Source organism: Eretmochelys imbricata, chromosome 20, assembly GCF_965152235.1.
Source record: "Eretmochelys imbricata isolate rEreImb1 chromosome 20, rEreImb1.hap1, whole genome shotgun sequence".
In the NCBI taxonomy this organism is placed as follows: Eukaryota; Metazoa; Chordata; order Testudines; family Cheloniidae; genus Eretmochelys; species Eretmochelys imbricata.
This window is the reverse complement of record NC_135591.1, coordinates 14,918,278-14,940,271: the sequence shown is the minus strand read 5'-3', so window position 1 is coordinate 14,940,271 and position 21,994 is coordinate 14,918,278. Positions and strand designations below refer to the sequence as shown.

Below are 21,994 nucleotides of genomic sequence, written 5' to 3'. Positions count from 1 at the left end.
TGCTTTAAAGAGTAAAGAATATTTCCGTGCCCGTCAGCATTCACCTTGCGCTCAAGCGCCTTTGCCCAATCCCTGTTGCCTTGCTTCTTGGTGACTGCAGTTTGTAAATGTATTTTTGTTCCTACAGCCCTGTCGCAAATGAGAAAGCAAATGTCACTGGATGGCTGTAGGCTATCTTTCCGTGGACTTCATCGGGCTGTGGATCACGCCCTGTTGAAATCTGGTGGAGAGAATCTTTATCACAGATGAAGAGACAAACCCAACTCATGTGTCCATCTGTCTTGAACTTTATTGTTCATAAGAACTGCCATGCTAGGTCAGACCGGTGGACCATCTAGCCCAGTATTCGGTCTTCCAATAGTGGCCGGTACCAGAGCTTCAGGGGGAGAGTACAGAACAGGGCAATTTTGGAGTGATCCACCCCTGTCTTCCAGTGCTGTTTTCTGGCAGTCAAGAGGTTTAGCATCACCCTGAGCATGAAGTTCCAGTCCCTGACCATCTTGGCTGATAGCCATTGTTGGATCTATCTTCCATGAACTTACCTAGTTCTTTTCTGAACCCTGTTATACTTTTGGCCATCACAATATCCCATGGCAATGAGTTCCACAGGTTAATTGAGTGTGGCGTGAAAAAGTACTTCCTGTTGTTTTGTATAAAACCTGCTACCTATTAATTGCATTGGGTGACCCCTGATTTTTGTGTTGTGGGGAAGGGTAAATAACACTCCATTCATGATTTTATAGACCTCTATTATATCACTCCTTGGTCGTCTCTTCTCTAAGCTGAACAGCTCTGATCTTTTGTCTCTCATACAGAAGCCATTCCATACCCTTGATGGTCTTTGTTCCCCTTCTCTGAACCTTTTCCAGTTCCACTATATTCTTTGGTGAGATGGGCGACCAGAACCAGACACAGTATTCATGCGGTTATTTGCTCATACTGCCTACTGGAGATTTCCTTGGAGGTTTTATCCCAGAGACTGCAGCGTGGGCCTGCTATCTGTTAAAGCACTTGGCAAAGGGGAATCTATACAGATAGTGACTTGCCCATCAAGCCAGTGGCAGAGCTGGGAATAGACCCAGGTCTCCTGAGTCCCAGTCTAAGCTGCCCCCTCTCCATCCAATGTACTAATGTTTTGACCCTCTGTAATGTCTCTTGGCCATGGGATAGAATGTCCCACAGCACCTAAGTCACTTAGGGTATGTCTAGACAGGGATAAAGAAGCCATAGCTGGCTCAGGCTCACAGGGCTTGGACTCAGGGGGTTGAAAAATTACAGTGTAAGACATCCAGCCTCGAGCCCCAGCTTTGGGACCCTTTGAGGGAGGAGAGTCCCAGAGCTCTGGCTCGAGCCCAAATGCCTACACAGCAATTTTTAGCCTTGTAGCCACAGACCCCGTGAGCCTGAGGCGGCTGACCCGGGCCAGCCGTGGCTGAGTTGTGGGGCTTTTATCTCTAGGTATGTGTACCCTTAAGTTCTTTTGAAAATTTCATGCCATGATCTCCAAGCTCATTGATTGTGATCTCTTTTACAAACATTCATTAACTTCCTTCCATGAGATCTACTGATTACAATATGTAAGAGCTACGCATTGCTACTTTTTAAAGGGGCACCAACAACTTAAGTCACACCATTCTGAAGAACCTCTCCATAGTATTGTTACCAAGGAATCACACAGAGGAAAGGGACGGTGAACCAAGTAATATGAAATGTGTGAAGTAAACAATGTGGGGAAAACAAAAACTGCCCCTTCCTGCAACCTTCCTTCTATGCTACTTTTAGTTACAGCAAGTTTCTGCTCAAAGAGGCGGGGGCTTTAGGTTGATTATCCCTCCTGAAACCTCTTGCTGAGAGCTGAGTCAATAATATCCGTCTTTGTCTAGTTGTGGAAATAGAGACAGAGGCGGTTGCCTTGAGCTTACTCAGCAAGGAAAGGGCAGTTGGGAACAGAACCCAGGAGTCCTGATTTCTATATTCCCTGCTCAAGCAAGCCTCATTTCCCATGGGGCTTGTACTGACCACTAGCTAGCACTAACTCTTAGGGCCTGACCCACATGAATAGCTACCCCTTAGTTCTGCTGCCCCTACATGGTTCCAAATGTTGAGGGCTCCTTGGTGTTTCCAGCCTCTAGCTCTGGTCACCACAGGCCTGACCCTGGGTTAAAGATGCTGGGCCCAGTGTGGATGAGGAGGGCTAGGGTGAGGGAGGGCTGCCTGGTGGTTACTGTCAGGCTCTCCTGCCTCTGGGGTGGAGTGGGCGAAATGTTCTTGATCTGAGCAGGGACCTGGCCCTCAGAGCAGTGCAGGGAATTGATTAGCTGACAGGTGCCCGGATGATTCCCATTTTAAGCTGCAGAGAAAGGAAGGTAAAAACCCTTCTGAGGTACCAAGAGATCCAGCTTCAATTCCCTGCTCCACCACAGACTTCCAGTGTGACCCTGGGACAGTCACTTAGCCTCTCTGTGCCTCAATTCTCCTGCTGTACAATGGGGATAACAGCACTGCCCTGCCTCACTGGGACATGCTGAGGCTAAAAACATTAAAGACTGGGAGCTGCCCAGACACCATGGTGGTGGGTGCCATGTTGTACATACCAGCCCCACAACACAGCTCTCCTGCAGGGTTGCCAAATCTCACAACATTTCCACAAGTCACTGCTACCCTTGTGAATTTCAGCCTTGCTGGGGTGGATGAGGGGGGGATGGGATACCCCTTCTGATTGGCTGCCCTTCCCCACTTGCCTGCCTTTTAGGAAGAACGGCCAATCAGGAGCACTGCGGGAAGGTGGTAGAGTGCACTGTCCCCAGCAAGGAGCAAACATTCTCACCAGTGTGCTGCCCCTGACACATGCGGGAGGGGACTGAGAACTCAAAATTACACCAGTGTAATGATTTGGGGGGTGAGGGAGAAGGAGGGAGGCTGCCTGTAGGCTGCTGGCCTGACTCCCTAGAGCAGGAAGGAGTCTGTTGCATCCAGCACAATTTTATTCTCCAGACAGAAAACTCTGGCAAAACCTCAACCACAAAACAGCTCCTTGGCCCACCCTGGGCTACTGCCCCTGCCCCACTCCTGCTTCAGAGCCTTGGGCCAGAAGGCCAATTACAGGCCAATAAACCTGATTTCAGTACCAGGCAAATTGGTTGAAACTATAGCAACGAACAAAATTGTCGGACACATAGATGAACATAATTTGTTGGGGAAAAGCCAACATGGTTTTAGTAAAGGAAAATCATGCCTCACCAATCTACTAGAATTCTTTGAGTGAGTCAACAAGCATGTGGACAAGGGGATCCAGTGGATATAGTGTATTTAGATTTTCAGAAAGCTTTTGACAAGTTCCCTCACCAAAGGCTCTTAAGCAAAGTAAGCTGTCATGGGATAAGAAGGAAGGTCCTCTCATGGATTGGTAGCTGGTTAAAAGATAGGAAACAAAGGGTAGGAATACATGGTCAATTCTCAGAATGGATAGTGGTAAATAGTGGGATCCCCCAGGGGTTTGTTCTGGGACCAGTCCTATTCAACATATTCATAAATGATCTGGAAAAAGGGGTAGACAGGGGGCAACATTTGCAGATGATACAAAACTACTCAAGATAGTTAAGTCCCAAGCAGGCTGCAAAGAGCTACAAAAGGCGCTTACAAAACTGTGTGACTGGGCAACTAAATGGCAGATGAAATTCAATGTCGATAAATGCAAAGAAATGCACATTGCAAAGCATAATCCCAACTATACATATAAAATGATGGGGTCTAAATTAGCTGTTACCACTCGAGAAAGAGATCTTGGAGTCATTGTGGAGAGTTTTCTCAAAACATCCACTCAATGTGCAGCGACAGTCAAAAAAGCGAACAGAATGTTGGGAATCATTAAGAAAGGGATAGATATTAAGACAGAAAATGTCATGTTGCCTCTATATAAATCCATGGTACGCCCACATCTTGAATACTGTGTGCAGATGTGGTCGCCCCATCTCAAAAGAGATATATTGGAATTGGAAAAGGTTCAAAAAAGGGCAACAAAAATGATTAAGGGTATGATTAATGCCTTCCATATGAGGAGAGATGAATAAGACTGGGACTTTTCAGCTTGGAAAAGAGATGACTAAGGGGGGATAGGATAGAGGTCTATAAAATCATGACTGGTGAGGAGAAAGTAAATAAGGAAGTGTTATTTACTCCTCAACACAAGAACTAGGGGTCACCAAATGAAATTAATAGGCTGCAGGTTTAAAACAAACAAAAGGAAGTATTTTTTCACACAACACATAGTCAACCTGTGGAACTCCTTGCCAGAGGATGCTCTGAAGGCCAAGACCATAACAGGGTTCAAAAGAGAACTAGATAAGTTCACAGAGGATAGGTCAATAAATGGCTATTAGTCCGGATAGGCAGGGATGGTGTCCCTAGCCTCTGTTTGCCAGAAGCTGGGAATGGGCGACGGGATGGATCACTTGACAATGACCTGCTCTGTTCATTCCCTCTGGGGCACCTGGCAGACAGGATACTGGGCTAGGTGGACCTTTGGTCTGACCCAGTATGGGCGTTCTTATGTTTTTATGATCTCTTTCCAGCTGGGTCTAATAATTGAACAGGGCCATATGATCAGCTGGGAGGGTAGCTGATCTGTCACCAGACCTTGATGCCCCCTACAGGCCAGCCAGCCTGTGACAGGATCTGGCTCTTGAGTTTTACACCTTTGGGGAGAGCAATACCGTTACCTCCTTGTCTGAAAGTGGGCATAGGAGCCCGCACTACCCTGAAGCTCAGGCTGGTGGTGGTGCTACTACGCTGGCAAAAAGCAGGGGGTCGCTCTTTTGAGCAGCTTTGATGCAGCCCTTTTCCCTGGGAAATGCTTTTGCCAACAATTGCTGAATTGCAGCTGCCTCTGGGGTGGGGCACGGCAGCTGTTAACAGCCACACAGAAGTTCAGGCCCTGATCCACGGAGGTAGTTAGCACAATCCAGCTGCAGCTCAGTGGGGTGAGGGGTGTATTTAGGGAGGCAGGATAATTACTCCAGCTGGCATTGGTACTGCATCTGAGGGCCTTCTGCTGGGGCTAGGGACACGGAGCCCAGTGTATGTACCTGACCCCTGGACTCTGATTATAAATGGAGACTGGGCTTTATGAGGAAGGCTCTGGGCTGGGAACGGGCCTTGGAGCTGTTTGCTTCCAGATGGGGGCCCTGGGCACTGAAATTGCTGCCCAGCTCCCAGCAGGCTCTGAGCAGGCAAGAGTCGCTGATACAGAACCCAGCAGGATACGCTGGGCTCGGGGCTGAGCACCAGCCTGCAGGCCAGGGGCCAAGGTGGGGAGCAGGGCCCATGGGGGCTGAGCCTCAGGGTGGGGGCAGGATCAGAGCGGGGCACCGGGGAGCGCCACCCTCCTTCCCTGCGCTCCTTTTGCTTCCTCTGGCCGTTGACAGCGTCTCGGCCCCATCCCACGCGCGAAGCCAGCCAAGTCCTTCCCACCTGTGCTGGGCCCTGGGGGAGGGCCGGCTGGGCTCACAGGCACGCTCCAGGTGCTGGAAGAAGGACCACTGGATGGATGGGGCGACCATGCATCCCCGGGCCCCCCGCCTGCTTCGGGGGCTGTGCCTCTGGCTGAGCCTGGGGCTGCCGGGTACGGGGCAGGGTGGCGCCCCCTCCCCCCTCCCCGTGCTCTCCTAGTGCACAGGCGGGGGGAGACAGGCAGAGGGCCAGGCTGCTGCCCCTGGGGGGTGAGCGGGAGGGAGAGAGCGGGTGTATGTCCTGCACCCACCCAGCTGAGCCTCCTGTGTCTCTCCAGGCACCCTGAGCTGGAACCGGAGCTGTGTCTTCTATGAGCACCCCCACAACCTGCAGGGCTCCATGCGGCACCGGGGGCATGTCCTGGGGGGCGCCGAGAGCAGCACCATCCTCTGCAACTCCAGCCAGTGCTGCTTCGGGATCTGGAACCAAAGCCACGGCAGGCTCCAGGCAGTGATGCAAGGTGAGGGGCTGCTGAAGTGATGGGGTGGGGGTGGGGCATAGGGTGACCAGACAGCAAGTATGAAAAATGGGGACACTTTTACTTTGGTGTGGGGGTGGGGATAGTTGCCTATATAAGACAAAGCCCCTAATATTGGGACGTCTGGTTACCCTAAGAAGGCAGGATGCCTGGGTTCTATTTCTGCTCTGGGAAGGGAGTGGGGGCTGGTGGCTAGAGTGTTGGGACTGGCTCTCTCTCAGGGCTGGGAGTCAGGACTCCTGGGTTCTATCCCTAGCTCTCCCAGGGGAGAAGAGTCTAGTGGTTGGAACAGGGGAGGCTGGGAGTCTGGACTCCTGGGTTTTATCCCTGGTTCTCTCAGGGAAGTGGGATCTAGTGGTTTGAGCAGGGGGGGCTGGGAGCCAGGACTCCTGAGTTCTATCCCTGGATCTAGCACCAACCTTTTGTGCGCTCCTGGGTGAGCCATTTCCCAAGTGTCTGTGAAAAGTGAGTCTAAAAGCGGCGGGTGGGTTTATTGCTCCTGCAACTCCCCATGGAGGGAAAGGCCTGTCTGCTACCCATGCAGTGGCTGCCCCCTGCTCCGACAGCAACCCCCCCCCCCATGTCCAATTGGGCTGCGGCTGGCTCGGGCCAGCGAGGGGGAAGGTCTCTCCCATCCCCAGGTGGCTGCAGGGTCAGGGCTTGGGCACCCACATGGCGGACACTATGCCTGAGGGCACTGCATGGGGAGGGAGTTGTGCTGGGGTGGGGGGTAGAAGAGATGAGGCTGAGGGGGCTCAGTTCCCTGACGGCTGTCTGTCTGTCTGTCTCTCTGCGGGAGACCAGGTTGCTGGGGCAGCGACCGAGATGGCTGCGACTCCCCAGCCTGCAAAACCAGCCCCATCCACACCATGGGGGCCATCCTTCAGCGCTGCCTGTGCCACTCCGACCTCTGCAATGCCAACGTCAGCTGGCTTGGGGCCCCTGCAGCGCCGCAAGGTAAGGAAGTGTCGCCGGGGAACATGCCCCCAGAGCTAGGGGGGCCCAGGGTGGTCTTAGCAGGGGGCTGCGGGTCAGGATTGAGGGGCACTGGCGGAGCTGGGGGAGGGAGATGTCTGAGGTAGCGGGAGGAGGGGGGCGTGTTGGGATTTAGGGGCACTGGCAGGGCTGGGGAACCCCCAGGCTGGGGTTAGCAGGGGGCTGCAGGTCAGGATTGAGGGGCACTGGCGGAGCTGGGGGAGGGAGATGTCTGAGGTAGCGGGAGGAGGGGGGCGTGTTGGGATTTAGGGGCACTGGCAGGGCTGGGGAACCCCCAGGCTGGGGTTAGCAGGGGGCTGCGGGTCAGGATTGAGGGGCACTGGCGTAGCTGGGGGAGGGAGATGTCTGAGGTAGCGGGAGGAGGGGGGCGTGTTGGGATTTAGGGGCACTGGCAGGGCCAGGGAACCCCCAGGCTGGGGTTAGCAGGGGGCTGCGGGTCAGGATTGAGGGGCACTGGCGGAGCTGGGGGAGGGAGATGTCTGAGGTAGCGGGAGGAGGGGGGCGTGTTGGGATTTAGGGGCACTGGCAGGGCTGGGGAACCCCCAGGCTGGGGTTAGAAGGGGGCTGCGGGTCAGGATTGAGGGGCACTGGCGGAGCTGGGGGAGGGAGATGTCTGAGGTAGCGGGAGGAGGGGGGCGTGTTGGGATTTAGGGGCACTGGCAGGGCTGGGGAACCCCCAGGCTGGGGTTAGCAGGGGGCTGCGGGTCAGGATTGAGGGGCACTGGCGGAGCTGGGGGAGGGAGATGTCTGCGGTAGCGGGAGGAGGGGGGTGTGTTGGGATTTAGGGGCACTGGCAGGGCTGGGGAACCCCCAGGCTGGGGTTAGCAGGGGGCTGCGGGTCAGGATTGAGGGGCACTGGCGGAGCTGGGGGAGGGAGATGTCTGAGGTAGCGGGAGGAGGGGGGCGTGTTGGGATTTAGGGGCACTGGCAGGGCCAGGGAACCCCCAGGCTGGGGTTAGCAGGGGGCTGCGGGTCAGGATTGAGGGGCACTGGCGGAGCTGGGGGAGGGAGATGTCTGAGGTAGCGGGAGGAGGGGGGCGTGTTGGGATTTAGGGGCACTGGCAGGGCTGGGGAACCCCCAGGCTGGGGTTAGAAGGGGGCTGCGGGTCAGGATTGAGGGGCACTGGCGGAGCTGGGGGAGGGAGATGTCTGAGGTAGCGGGAGGAGGGGGGCGTGTTGGGATTTAGGGGCACTGGCAGGGCTGGGGAACCCCCAGGCTGGGGTTAGAAGGGGGCTGCGGGTCAGGATTGAGGGGCACTGGCGGAGCTGGGGGAGGGAGATGTCTGAGGTAGCGGGAGGAGGGGGGCGTGTTGGGATTTAGGGGCACTGGCAGGGCTGGGGAACCCCCAGGCTGGGGTTAGCAGGGGGCTGCGGGTCAGGATTGAGGGGCACTGGCGGAGCTGGGGGAGGGAGATGTCTGCGGTAGCGGGAGGAGGGGGGCGTGTTGGGATTTAGGGGCACTGGCAGGGCTGGGGAACCCCCAGGCTGGGGTTAGCAGGGGGCTGCGGGTCAGGATTGAGGGGCACTGGCGGAGCTGGGGGAGGGAGATGTCTGAGGTCGTGGGGGGGACGTGTCGAGAAAAAATTGAGGACACAAGATAAAGCATAAATAATTGCCCTTTCCCTTCCTGTCATGTCTGTTCTGTGCCTCCCCTTTGCCCTCCTCCCCCCATGTCTGGCCCTGCTCCCCTCCCAAAAGTGCCCCCATCCCAGTCTCCTCTCTCCATCCCCTCTGCAACACCCCCCTCCCCCAGGCTGGGAGAAGGACCCTGTTTAGCATGGGGCAGTCAGTGTGTAACCACCCCCCCAGCCGGACCCATGAAGGCCGGGCTCTCCTCTCCCCGCCCCGCAGCAGGTGCGCAGTCCTGGGGGAGACCCCGGCTATCTGGATGCTCTTGCCTGGACGCTGCCCCACAGACCTTGGGGAGGCGAGCCAGGCAGGGGAGTACGAGCACCAGAGCTCTGAGTCACCCTGATAAGCAGCTGGGAGGCAGGCGAACCCGGCGCTCACACGGGACCAGGTTGGGCTGGCGGGACTGAGTCCAACCCAGCAATGCTGCCCACGACACGTCCCACCGAGCAGCTGCCATGTGGGGCTGCTGGACTTCCTGTGGGGAGTGGGGTCTAGTGGGGGGAGCCAGGATGTCTGGGTTCTGTACCCAGCTTGGGGGAGGAGTGCGGTTTAGTGGGTTAGAGCCGGGGGATGGGGAGCCAGGACTCCTGGGTTCTATGGCCAGCTCTGAGGGCGGGGAGTGGTGTATAGTAGTTAGAGCCGGGGGATGGGGAGCCAGGACTCCTGGGTTCCATGCCCAGCTCTGAGGGGGGGGGAAGTGGTGTATAATAGTTAGAGGAGGGGAGTGGGGGTTCACATCCTAATTCTTACTTTATCCCTGGCTATCTGGACCCAGGCTGTGGGCTGTGGGATGGGGTGGCTATGGATGGGGGGGCTGACCCAGAGGGCTCAGCACATGGAAGGGAGTTTTGCCCTGGGGCTGTGCCCTGGGTGGCACCCAATGGGCTGCTCCTATGGTGCCGATCCCTGACCCTCTTGTGTGGGCTCCTGGCCTAGGTTTGCCCTGATCAGGTATGAGGGCCCCATGCTGGACCCCTGGCTGAGCCTCTGCCTGGCTCCCCAGTGAGAGCGCTCAGGGCTGGGGAGAGACCAGGGAGCAAGCTCTGGCCCCTGATGCTGTAGCCAGGGCCAGTCTGATTCCAGTGCATTAGATCTCAGGGGGCCTGTGTGGGGAACGGGGGTTGGGGACCTCTGTTGCCCCAGCACAGGGCAGCAGGGTGCAGCGGGGGCAAAGTGGCAGTGGAGGGGTGTCACAGAGCAGCAGAGGAGGGGTAATTCCCTCTGCTCTTCCTGCACCTCTCCATCCCGCTGCTTCCCTCTCATCTCCGGTTCCTTCATTCCTGCAGCAGGAGGAAGCACTTAGCCACAGACAGGCTCAGTGGGCAGGAGAGAAAGGGATGGGACGAGCCCTCTGTGCCTTGCCCTGAGATGCAGCTCCCCTGCACTAACCACTAGACCCAACTGCCTTCCCCAAGCTAACAATAGAACCCAGGAGTCCTGACTCCCAGACCCCTGCTCTGACCACTAGACCCCACTCCCTGCAAGAGGACTATCTTGGCATCTGCCAGTAAGGATGCCTAGCTGGAATTGGCTTGGCCCAGGATCTGACTGCCCTGCTCCTTTAACAGCATGCCTGGGGCTGGATTGGGTCCCCCCCACCTAGCTTTGTAGTGCTGCGACCCAGCTCCCCCCCCCCAAAACTGGCTTTGATGGGCTGCAGCAGAGGGAGGATACAGGAATGTTGGCAGCTGAGAGGAGAGGGGGGAAGCCGTCCTTTCTTCTGGAGTTTAATTAAAACTCGAGCAGAGGAGCATCCCGTGGGCGGGTCGGGGAGCGAGGGCCAGATGTGAGGGGCTCTGACAGCCCCTGTCCAGTCTATGCCTCTCTGCTCCAGGAGGGGGCTGGCTAGTGGCTAGAAGGGAAAGGTGGCCACTGGGCCCCGAGGAGACGGAGGTGGGGGAGGGAGGGTCATGGGAGCTGATTAAGAAAAGTGTCACTTAGGCTGAACATTAGGGGTGGTGGGCACCCCGACAGGCAGCATCTGGATGAGGAATCGCCCCCAGGGGGACAGGCTGGGACAGATCCAGCCGGGAGCGGTTGCCCCCAGGGACGTTTAGCACAGGGGTGGGCCTGGTGCAGGGGGGAGCACCCTAGGGGGCAGCCAGGTGACGGCTGGATCCCAACGCCCCAGCAGGAGCGGTATCCCAGACATCCTCCTCATCTGACCCCGGGCCCCGTCGCCCGCTGCCCACGGGCCGTGCCTGGGGCTGGATTCTCAGTTCAGCCTCTGCTTCTCTCGGCCTTTTCCGCAGCCTCGGCTGGGTCTGCTCCGACGGGCACCATCTGGATCGCCGTGGCCTGCCCTCTGCTGCTCTTCCTCGGCTGTCTGGCCTTCCTGGGTATGGCCCCCGCGCCCCCAGCTCCTCCAGGCCCTCGGCCCAACGGGGAATATGGGGTTTTAGATGCACTGGATCAAGCCGTCCTGCCACCCCCTGCCTCCCATCATGGGTCTCCTGGTTGTCCCAGTCATGGAACCTGGGCCCCATTAGCAGGGGCCCCAGTGGTGTGAGGGAAGGAGTGGCTCCGTAATGCGGCTGTGGTCCCTGGTCCCAGCCAGCAGGGAGCGCCCTGGCCAGGGACACAAAGCCAGTTAATTGCCCATGGACAGGCTGGACGCAGGTTGCCCCCTAGTGGGCGCAGCCTGAATTCTGTACAAGGCCCAACACCGACAGCCCCAGGGGGGAACTCCCTTCAGCTCAAGCGACCTGTTAAGATCACAGGGCTTGGGGTGCTGGGGGGGTTCTTAGTTTTTATTAGACTCCCTCCCCCTCCCCCTCAATCCCTGCCTCTGCTTCACACGTAGGTACACGCCCAGCCGGACACACGCACGCACTGGGTTGGTTTACAATTCACACGCACGCACAGGGTCTGTCTCCACAGACAGTCTGTCTCTCTGTACACACACACACGCACGTGGTCTGTATGCACAGTCTGTCTCTACACACACACACACACACATCTGGATGTCTAAACACACACACAGTCTGTCTCTCTCTAAACACACAGTCTGTTTGTCTCTCTATATACACACATACAAACTGAGTTGGTGTATGACACACAAACATACACACCCACACTGTCTATCTATGCACAAACCACCTGTCTCTCTCTCTCCACACACTCTGTGTTCGTGTCTGACTCACACATACATTCACACCCACACTATCTGTGTATACACTGTCTGTCTGTCTGTACACACACAGTCTGTCTCTCTCTCTACACACACACACATACTGGGTTAGTATATGACTCACCCCGTCTGTCTACACACACACACACGCTGTGGGTTGATTGGTGACTCAAACCCACACACATTCTCTCTCTCTCTCTCTCTGCTGAGCAGCCCGTGGGCCCTGCAGCTCTGTGTGCTCGTCCCAGGGCACTGCACCATAGTTGGGCATTCGGCCCAGTCCCAGTGTCACCGCCCCAGAGGAGCCTCTGTGTTACTGCAGGGGGAAATCTCTCACTTTCTCTCCACAGTGCTGAGAAAGGTGAAGGTCTGTGCAGTGCTGCTGCGCCAGGAGGAGAGCAGGGAGCTGACCAAAGTCAGCATGGACCCCCATTCCAGCCGTGAGAGGGAACCTCCCAGCCAGGAGCTGCCAGCGCTCCAGTTCCTCCAGGTCTCACTTGGTGGCTGCGTTGGGGTTGACAGCACGGACTGGCCTTTGCCTCGGTCTCACCTCTGTCTGTGCAAGTTGCAGGCTGGTTCTGCAGGGGGAGAGCACGTGTCGCCCGGCATGTCCCTGTTGAGCTTAGGGAGGAGGTGGATCAGTCTTGGCCCATGCAAGCAGGTGTTTGTGCTGGCAGTGCCAGGCGGGGGCTCCAGCGCTGCGAGCTTCCCCAGGGCAGTGCCAGGTTGTGGCTCCAGCGCTGCAAGCTTCCTCGCAGCAGTGCCAGGCAGGGTCTCCAGTGCTGCAAGCTTCAGGGTGGACTGGTTTAAATCCCTGATTTTAATCTTGATTTAAATCAACAAGCAGGAAACCTTGACTTAAATCACTGATTTTAATTGCATTTTGCATTTGTATTTTTTACTTCTTTTCCTAACAGTTCGTTCTCATTGGTGGGTAACCATTCAAACATGTTGATTCGCTACTAAATATAACCTGTTCTCTAAATTTGGTCCTTCTCTTTGCTAACCGGAGGACACATTATGTCTATGCACATTTATTTAAGCAGTTACGTCGCTTAGCATTTATTTAGTGAGAATCTTAAATTTGACATTTTTGATTATGTTCAGAAAAGGCCAAGGACACATTTCTTATTTGCTAGCAAATGATTGTTTACTTGTGATTTGTCTCAAGCTGCAGCTGGATGGAAATTGGCATTCCAGTAAAAATGCACAAAACCAGCATTTTAAAACATTTTGATTAGTGAAATAAAACTCCTTAAATGCCCTGGATACTTAAGGGGCCAAAACTGTAAGTTTAGCCAAACACATTTTGCATTCGAAACTAACTGGCTTATTCAACAGTGGGAGAATGATCTGTCGTTAGTGAACTGAAGGATTGTTTATGGTCACTATGGAGACTTTCAAAGGTATTTAGGCACCTAAAGATTCAAATAGGTGTCTAGAAGTATTTTCAAAGGTTAGGAACCTAACTCCCATGGGAGTTAAACAAAATAAAATAAATTTTATCCACCCTGCAGTAGTGCCCAGCCATGGACTCCAGTGCTGCGAGCTTCCCCGCAGCAGTGCCCAGCCATGGACTCCAGTGCTGCGAGCTTCCCCGCAGCAGTGCCCAGCCATGGACTCCAGTGCTGCGAGCTTCTCTGCAGCAGTGCCCAGCCATGGACTCCAGTGCTGCGAGCTTCCCTGCAGCAGTGCCCAGCCATGGACTCCAGTGCTGCGAGCTTCTCTGCAGCAGTGCCCAGCCATGGACTCCAGTGCTGCGAGCTTCTCTGCAGCAGTGCCCAGCCATGGACTCCAGTGCTGCGAGCTTCTCTGCAGCAGTGCCCAGCCATGGACTCCAGTGCTGCGAGCTTCTCTGCAGCAGTGCCCAGCCATGGACTCCAGTGCTGCGAGCTTCTCTGCAGCAGTGCCCAGCCATGGACTCCAGTGCTGTGAGCTTCCCTGCAGCAGTGCCCAGCCATGGACTCCACAATGCTGCAAGCTTCCCCGCAGCAGTGCCCAGCTGGGACACCAGTGCTGTGACCTTCCCCGCAAAAATGCCTTACCTAGGATAAGACTAGGTTCTGTGCTCCCCTCTCCATTCCAGGGAGCTGAGAGACAGGTCAGCGTGTCGCCCTATCTGTCTTTGTCCCCCGCAGGTGCTCCAGGACGGGCGCTTCTCCGTGGTGTGGCAGGGCACCCTGCACCAGACACCCGTCGCGATCAAGGCCTTCCCCGACTCCTGCTTCCAGCACTTTGCAGCCGAGTGGTCCGTGCACAGCCTGCCCCTGATGAACCACGAGAACGTGGCCCGACTCCTGGCGGCTGGGCGAGGAGGGGTGCGTGGGGATCAGGGGAGCCTGCTGGTGCTGCAGCTCTACCCGGCGGTGAGTGCTCGCCCCACGGCCAGCCCTGGGCATGGGGGGCAGGTGGGTGCCACTGCCCTCTGCTGGGCATGTGCAGAACTGCACGGGGACTGAGTGACTGCACGTGCACAGGCAGGGAGGGGATTTTGCTCGCGGATTCTGCTTGTGCTCAGATATGGAGAGAGGGAATTTAGTGTAGTCAGAAAACTCTTCCTGATGGGGGATGGATCCAGGCAGGGAATCATCTCCGGGGAAAGGGCTGGAGGCCCCGTCGTTCCCCGACGGGGGGATGGATCCAGCCGGGGAAGTACTGGGGACCCGCCTCCCCACTTGGGGTTTCACAGCCAGACTGAACGGGGTCCTGGTAAGCAGACTGCACGGGGCCAGGCCTGCACCCGATGGGCCCCTGTGATTCTGGCCTGGGGTCCGACTGAGCCGGGCTCTGTCTGCCCTCAGGGCTCCCTAAGACTCTTCCTGAGCCAGCATGTAAGCGCCTGGGACGGCACCATCAGACTGGCCCTGTCGCTGGCCCGGGGGCTGGCCTTCCTGCACGAGGAGCTCTGGCACAACGGTGAGAGCCGCCCTGGCTCCTGGAGCCCTGCAGGGGGAGCAGCAGGCCCCTGGGGCAACACTTTGCCCTGCCCGAGCCCCAGGGCTGTGGACACAGCTGTGATCCCCTTTTCCCTGCACTCCTGGTGCCCAGCCGGCCGCAATGTGGCGAGTTAGCCCCACCCACCGCCTCGGCGCGACAAGTTCGCCCATCCTCAAGGGGGAGCCCAGGAGCTGGGAGGTGGGGATAGGACACATGGCCCAGCCGCCCTTCCCTCTACTAGCCAATCACAGCCAAGGGTCCGCCATGCCCCCACCAGCCCGTCCATTGCACCAGGCCCACGAGCCAGGCTGGTGGGGTCTCTGCAATGTCCCATTCTCCATGCCTATCCCGGGGGTGGGGGCCGGGATTTGACCCTTCTTGCTCTCTTTTGGCACTGAGAAGCACAGTGGCTCCTCCACCCCCTTCCTCCCCCCCGGCCCACACACACAGCTGGACCCTTCCTAACCCGTGTCTCCTTGGTGCCAGGCCTGCACAAACCCAGCGTGGCGCACCGGGACCTGAGCAGCCAGAATGTGCTGGTGCGGGAGGACCGGAGCTGCGCCATCGGGGACTTCGGCCTGGCCACGGCGCTGCCCGCGCACCTGGAGCGATGGGGCGGGGGCCGCATGGAAGCTGCTATCAGGAAGGTAGCAAATGTGTGTGCACGCGTGTGTGTGTGTGTGCAGCAGCACTTGTGCTCAAGGCTCAGAGAACTGGACAGTGGGTCCAGCTGGGGGGGGGGGGTGTCTGTGATAACCCCCCCCCCACACACATCTAGGGCAGAGAGGGGAAGTTTTAATGGGGGAGGGGGCGAGGGTGGAGGCCGGGGGAGTCTGAGCTCCCCGGTATATGAGCGCATGGGGGGGATGTGTGTGATCACACGTGAGCGTGCCAGGACGTGATTGAACATTGAGGTGGGGGGGCGAGGTAGGAGAGCCCCTGGAAAGGAAGCTGCTTGGGGGGAGGCTGGGAGCCCCATATGAATCAGCCCCGTTCACGGGTACATGCCTGGGAGCCTCGGCCCTGGCACATGCAAACGGTTGCACTAGCATGGGCAAGCTCACCCTCACGTGGCATGTGAGCGGCTGGTGGTCGGCAGCTGGCGTTGACCTTCCTGCCTGATCGCAGGCAGGGACCCAGCGGTACATGGCCCCTGAGATCCTGGACGACAGCCTGGACCTGCAGGATTGGGGCCGCGCGCTGAAGCAGGCCGACATCTACTCCCTGGCCCTGGTGCTCTGGGAGATCCTGACGAGATGCTCGATGCTCTCCCCAGGTGAGCGGCTGTAGGGCTCGGTGCTGGGCGTGACCCCCTGGACCCCAGCTGGGCCGTGCCAGGCAGGATCCAGGCCTAGAGCCCATCCCCCAGGCCTCTGTCCTGCCTGGCTTTAAACATCCCGAGCACTGGGAGGTCCCACCCAGCTGGTCCCTTCTTGCACCCCGTGGCTCCTCATGCCACTTCTGTATGGCCCCCAGCTTAACTATTGCTCAGCTGATCCCCCCCCCCCGCCCCCAGCCATGGCCATGCTGATGTATGCAGCCCCCATCCCTGTGGACTGTGCTGCAGGATCAGCCCCTAGAAAGCCTCAAACCAAGAATTTCTCTGCCCCCCCCCCCCGCCACCCCCCATGCACCATCAAATCAAGAGCCTCCCCCTGTCTGTGTGGTGGCAGCACAGACAAATAAAGTGCTGGAAACTCTGCCACCTGGTGGAGGTTTGGAGAAATATCACCCAAATTTTCACACAGGCACATCCGCACCCGGAACTGGGTGTCTGCACTGCACAGTGGTCCCTGCCCAGGGGAGGTGTCTGGGAGCTCAGCCCCTGGGCAGGATACCTGCCCCCGGCAGGGGGTGGGAAGGGGAAAAGGGGCATTGCTTACAGGCTGGTTTCTGGGAGCAGTGAGCCAGTCTGCCCAGGAGGGAGGGGGCCCTGGGGCCAGAGACACTCCAGATCCAAGGGGGCTGATTCTCATTTACCCCCTTCCTGGGCTGGGCAGGAACAAGTTTGTACTTCCTGTATTCTGGGCCCAGTCCCACACTCCTGGTGTCGGAGCAGCCTCAGGGATGCTCTAGGGTTACCATATTTCAACATTCAAAAAAGAGGACACTCCGGGGGCGGGGGGGGGATTTGCTCGTGCTCCCCTGCCCTGGTCCTGCCCCAACTCCACCCCTTCCCTGCCTCTTCCCTGCCCCCATTCCAACCCTTTCCCCAAAGTCCGCACCCCAACTCCACCCCCTCCCTGCCCCATTGGACCTCTTCCCCAAATCCCCGCCCCGGCCTCGCCTCCTCTCCTGAGCGCGCTGCGTTCCCCCTCCTCCCCTCTCCCTCCCAGCCGCGCCAAACAGCCGTTTCGCAGCACAAGCGCTGGGAGCTAGGGGGAAAAAGCAGGCATTCTCTCCAGTGATCAACATTCACTTTCTTTCTCGAATGATCAACTCTTCTTTGGGGAAAAATAATAATGGCAAAAAACCAGACGTTTTTAGATATTTAAAAATTCCTCCTGGACGGCGATTTAAAAACCAAAAAGCTGGACATGTCCGGGAAAATACGGACATATGGTAACCATAGATGCTCTAACTTACACTCTGCTCCCATGGGCCCCGGGAGGTAGGGAATACCCATAATGCAGTGTGCTTTGGCCATGCCCTACTCCACCCCCTGCACTGGGGCTGGGAGCAGAGCCCTTACGTGGTCATGCCAAGTCCACACCAACTGGGGAGCCCACTGCATGGGGGGGGGATTCGCCAGGGGGCCACATATCCCCACTGGAAGGCCCCTCTGTGCTGCCAGTGCAGCCTGAGTGTGCCAGGAATCAGGTCTCTTGGGTCCAAGGGGAATCCCCGTTAGCCAACAGCAGTAGTTGGGCTTTTATCCGCTCTGCTGGCCACTTTAGGGTGACACACGCCCACACACAGAGCCAGTCGCTGGTACCTGGGTCATCTTAGGGGCTGGGCTGGATGGAAGTCACAACCATTTGACCCCCACATGTCCCACTCTCTCCTCCCCCAGGCTGCGGGGTCCCTCCCTTCCTGCTGGCCTACGAGGCAGAGCTGGGCGGCAGTCCCACATATGGGGAGCTGAGGAGACTGGCCGTGGAGGAGAGGAGGAGGCCATCCATCCCCGAATCCTGGAAGGGGACAGGCCAGGTAAAGGGGTTTGGGGGGAGGGGGGACACTAGTGGGAAGGGATGAGGGAGTAGTGGAGGGGAGGAAGGACGCAACTAGCTCTGCTGCTGGTTTAAAGGGCCAGCGGTAAATACATCTATGTAGTGAGACCCTTTGGCGACCCCCAAGATTTTATTATATTCCCTGGGGGTTTTACACCCCTGGCCTGAGCCCCACAGGTGCACAGGGTGAGGGTGGAGGTCTTGTCTCTGCTGCAGTAGGTTCTCTCTCAGGGCGACACCTCAGCCAGCCTGGGGTCTGGAGCCACCTGCACCCTGAGAGACCCCTCTCCCCTAGGTCTTCATCTGCCTGCGGGAGCTGCTGGAGGACTGCTGGGACCCCGATCCCGAGGCCCGGCTGACGGCTGAGTGCGCCCACCAGCGGCTCCAGACCCTGGGAGCCGAGTTGCCGGCGGGGGTATGCTGAGCTGGCAAGGGGTACTGCCCCCCTGCCCTCGCCCGGCACTGGGCCACGGTGCCTGGGAATGCTCCTTAGGCCTCTGGTTGGCACTGACGGAGGGAGAGGAGCTCTGGGGGCAGGGACGGCGCCAGGCTCGTATCACCCCAGCTATTACCTGTGCTGGATATAAACAGGGCTGGCCTGTGCCCTGCTGCTGCATGGCCTCAAGCTGCCAGGCCGACCACCCCCACCTGGGCCGGATTCGAACTTTACACTCTGCTCCCATGGGCCCCGGGAGGCAGGGAATACCCATAATGCAGTGTGCTTTGGCCATGCCCCCAGGCTGGGAGCACAGCCCTCCCACGATCATGCCTGCCCCACATGGAAGGGTAGGTGTGCAGCCCCCAAGTTACCCCCATCCCCTTCATGGACATGCATCCCATTATATCTTACCCCCTCCCAATGGGCATGCACCTCTTCTCCCCCTGCAGGCATACAGACCAGACACACACCCTCCTCCAAGACACATACACACACAGGGCGTATGCCATCAGCCACTGATGGGCATACACCCCAGCCACACACACAGGTATACACCTTCCATGCACACTGTCCTAGCCCTCCCTGGGCTGTGACATTTCAGGGGCTGTTGCTCACAAGCTGCCTGGCTCTGGGCTATGTTGTTTACACGCTGGAAGCAGGACCAAATGCTCCCTGTCCCAAAGAGCTCACAGTAACATCCAATATGTGTGCGGGGAAACTGAGGCACTGAGTGGCAAAGTGACTTGCCGAAGGTCACCCAGCAGAGCCAGGAATAGAACCTGGGTCTCCTGAGTCCCAGTCCAGTGCACTAACCACTAGCCCACACTGTCCCTCAGAGCTCTTAATGGGGGGTGCAGATCTTGGCCATTGGGAGCTGGGCAGGGGCCAAATAGTGGCATTGGGATGTCAGATTCAGACTCTACTATTCCCCGCAGACCTTAGAGTGGGTTGAGACCGGCTACTGCCTGGGAACACCAGATGGCTTGCGATGGTACCACCTGTCAGGTGCCTCGTCTAGGAGACCATGGGGCACCATGAGCACCCTCTGCCCAGCTGTCACCAGGCACTAAAGGGTTGGTCCTTTCTCCTTATATCTGGGAGTGGGTTATGGAAGGGTCTTGCTCAGCAAGACCCTGGAGTTTACGATAATACTCTGCACTCACAAATCCCCCGTCTCCCTAATTTCACAACAGGGGAAACTGAGGCATGGAGGGGGAGGGGACTCACCCAGGAATAAAACCCAGCTCCCAGGCCTCTGTGCTAAGCACAGGGCAGCGCTGCCTGTCTGCAGGCCGATGGTGCAATGCCAGGTTTTGCTGACCCTCGGGGCTCTATGCCAGCCACCTCTCGACAGGGAGGGGCTGGGGGACACAGGCACCTGCCAGGGGTCACTCAGCTGGAGTGACAGTCCCATGTTTGCCCCTGCGCCAGCTGCAGCGACTCTGGGAGCTGGGCTGCAGGCCCACTGAGCTCCTCCTCCTGGCTACTAGTAAGGATGTAGGATGACCATGGCTCCCCCAGCTCCACTGCTGCCTTGCAGGGTAGAGGGGGCCAGCCCATTCCACCCCCAGGGGGCGCCCAGGATGTGACAGGAGAGGGCCGCTGGGGGTGGCGGGGTCCAGAGGAAGGAGAGAGGGGGAGCCTGGCTCTTGGGGAAGAGGGGATCAGGGGAGAATACAATAGATGGGAGAAAGGTTGGGACAAACGGGGAAATAATGGTCTTGTGGCTAGTGCCCAGGACTCCTGGGTCCCATTCCCAGATCTGCCCCGACTCACTGTGAGAATCTCCCGTCGCCTCCCTGTTCCCCAACTCCCCCCATCCGGGGATAACGATATTGACACGCACATGCCCCAGGGTTGGTGAAAGAGCCTTCATTTATTCTGCTTCGCGGTGCGGAGGGAATCGGGAATCCCGCGGGCACTCGGCCTGCAGAAAGGACACGTGAGGAGCAACACAGCCCTGCCCAGGCCGTCTCCGAGCCCCAGACGGGGCAGGCAAGCTGCTTGCTGGGGTAGTTTGACACTGAACGTTTGTACGAGGGGCCTGGCTGGAAATAAAGCCTGAGTAATACACAAGTACAGACTGGTCTGAGTGATCTGGTATGGGAGGAGGTGGGGTAGATGGGCCATTGGCGAGTGAGCTAAGGATGCGCCAGTGAGCTCACCTGGTGTCGAAGGATGAGGTTTATAGAGCTAGTTTGATTTGTTGCAGCAGGATATGCATAGATCAGTGGTCCCCACACTTTTGAGGGTCATGCCCCCCCCTTACCCTTGTCCGCCTCCCCAGAGCTGGGTCCAGGAGCAGGGACGCAGCTGCACAGGACGATGACGTGGACGGGGGTCAGGGGGCTGAGGCTGGCGCTGCAGTTGGGGGTGGATCTGGGGCCAGGAGCTGGGCCGGGGACAGAGCCGCGGCCAGCGGCTGAGGCTGGCGCCGGGGCTTGGAGTGGAGCCGCTAGGAGGTGGGGGACAGGGCCAGATGTGGGGCCAGAAGCCGGGGACCAGGCACGGGGCCAGGAGCTGGGGACGCAGCTACGGGCAGGACTGGAGCAGAACTGGAGACGAAGAGGGGCTGGGTGGCACTCCTTCCCCGGCCCCCATGGGGGCTGCCCCTGGCCCTCCCACGCCCCACAGGTTGTGGACCTCTTGCATAGATTATAAGGCCCAAAGGGATGCCTGTGATTGTCTCATCTGACCTGCATAACACAGCCCTGAATTATATCCTGTTTGAAGTAGAATGGATTTTTTAGAAAAACCTCCACTCTTGATTTAGAACTTGCCCGTGGTGGAGAATCCCGGACGACCCTTGGACCTTGTTCGACCTTTGTCTGCTCGCCTGACCAGCCCGCGAGCACATGCAGGTACTTACAGACTGTGATCAAGTCACCCCTTAGCTTTCTTTTTGTTGAGCTAAACAGACCGAGCTCCTGGAGTCTCTCACTGTAAGGCAGGTCTCCCAACCCTGTTGCGTTCTTGTGGCTCTTCTCTGCACCCTCTCTGAGACCAAGGTGCTGCTACAGCAAGAGGTGTGGGGCTTGACAGATCCAGTGTGGCCGGAGAAAAACACCCAGGCATCTATCCCTGTGCAACACCCAGGTTCTTATCCTGCTCCCCCAGAGTATCCAAGCACCTTCCAGTCCAACTCCCACCCGTCACACGTGGCTCATTCCCCCCACCCCAAAGGGGGAGAACTGGGTGGGCAGCGGAGGGTTTTGTTTTGGTAGGGTCTTGGTTTAAATATACACTGGGTTTATAGGCAATAGGCCTCTGGGTTTGAGCCCACAGGGAACTGAGGATTCTGGGCAAGACAAGCCAATGGTCTGATGGAGGATTCTACGCTGGATGGGCCACTGGGAGCCAGTGTTAAACAGGGCAGAGAGGAGCCAGCACTCGCTAATCACACCGCCTCATGCTTTTCTCCCAGAGATCTCCAAGCGTTTTACAAAGGAGGTCATTAGCCCCATTTCACATACAGGGAAACTGAGGCACAGAGTGGCGAAGTGAGTTGCCCAGTAGAGCCAAGACTAGCACTCAGGTCTCCCAAGGCCCAGTCTGGTGCTTTATATGCCTCCCAGAGCAGGGAATAGACCCCCCCAAGTCCTGGTGCCCAGTATCCTCCTCTAGCCATTGGTCTGTGATCTGGTGCAATAAGGCCTCAGATTCTTGCCCTTAGCAGCAGCCCAGAATAATACCACTTAACAACA

The 21,994-nt window shown here is 57.6% G+C and overlaps 1 protein-coding gene across 1 annotated transcript; it reads left to right on the top strand.

Moving 5' to 3' along the window:
• The first annotated feature begins 5,322 nt into the window (after window positions 1-5,322).
• On the top strand, window positions 5,323-20,390 carry AMHR2 (anti-Mullerian hormone receptor type 2). The gene is made up of 11 exons (XM_077838820.1): window positions 5,323-5,620; window positions 5,786-5,968; window positions 6,791-6,943; window positions 10,867-10,953; window positions 12,095-12,234; window positions 13,883-14,110; window positions 14,546-14,660; window positions 15,168-15,328; window positions 15,810-15,957; window positions 17,695-17,831; window positions 18,147-20,390. The coding sequence occupies exons 1-11, from the start codon at window positions 5,323-5,325 to the stop codon at window positions 18,273-18,275; spliced, it is 1,779 nt and encodes a 592-aa protein (XP_077694946.1). The 3' UTR covers window positions 18,276-20,390.
• The last annotated feature ends 1,604 nt before the right edge of the window (window positions 20,391-21,994 follow it).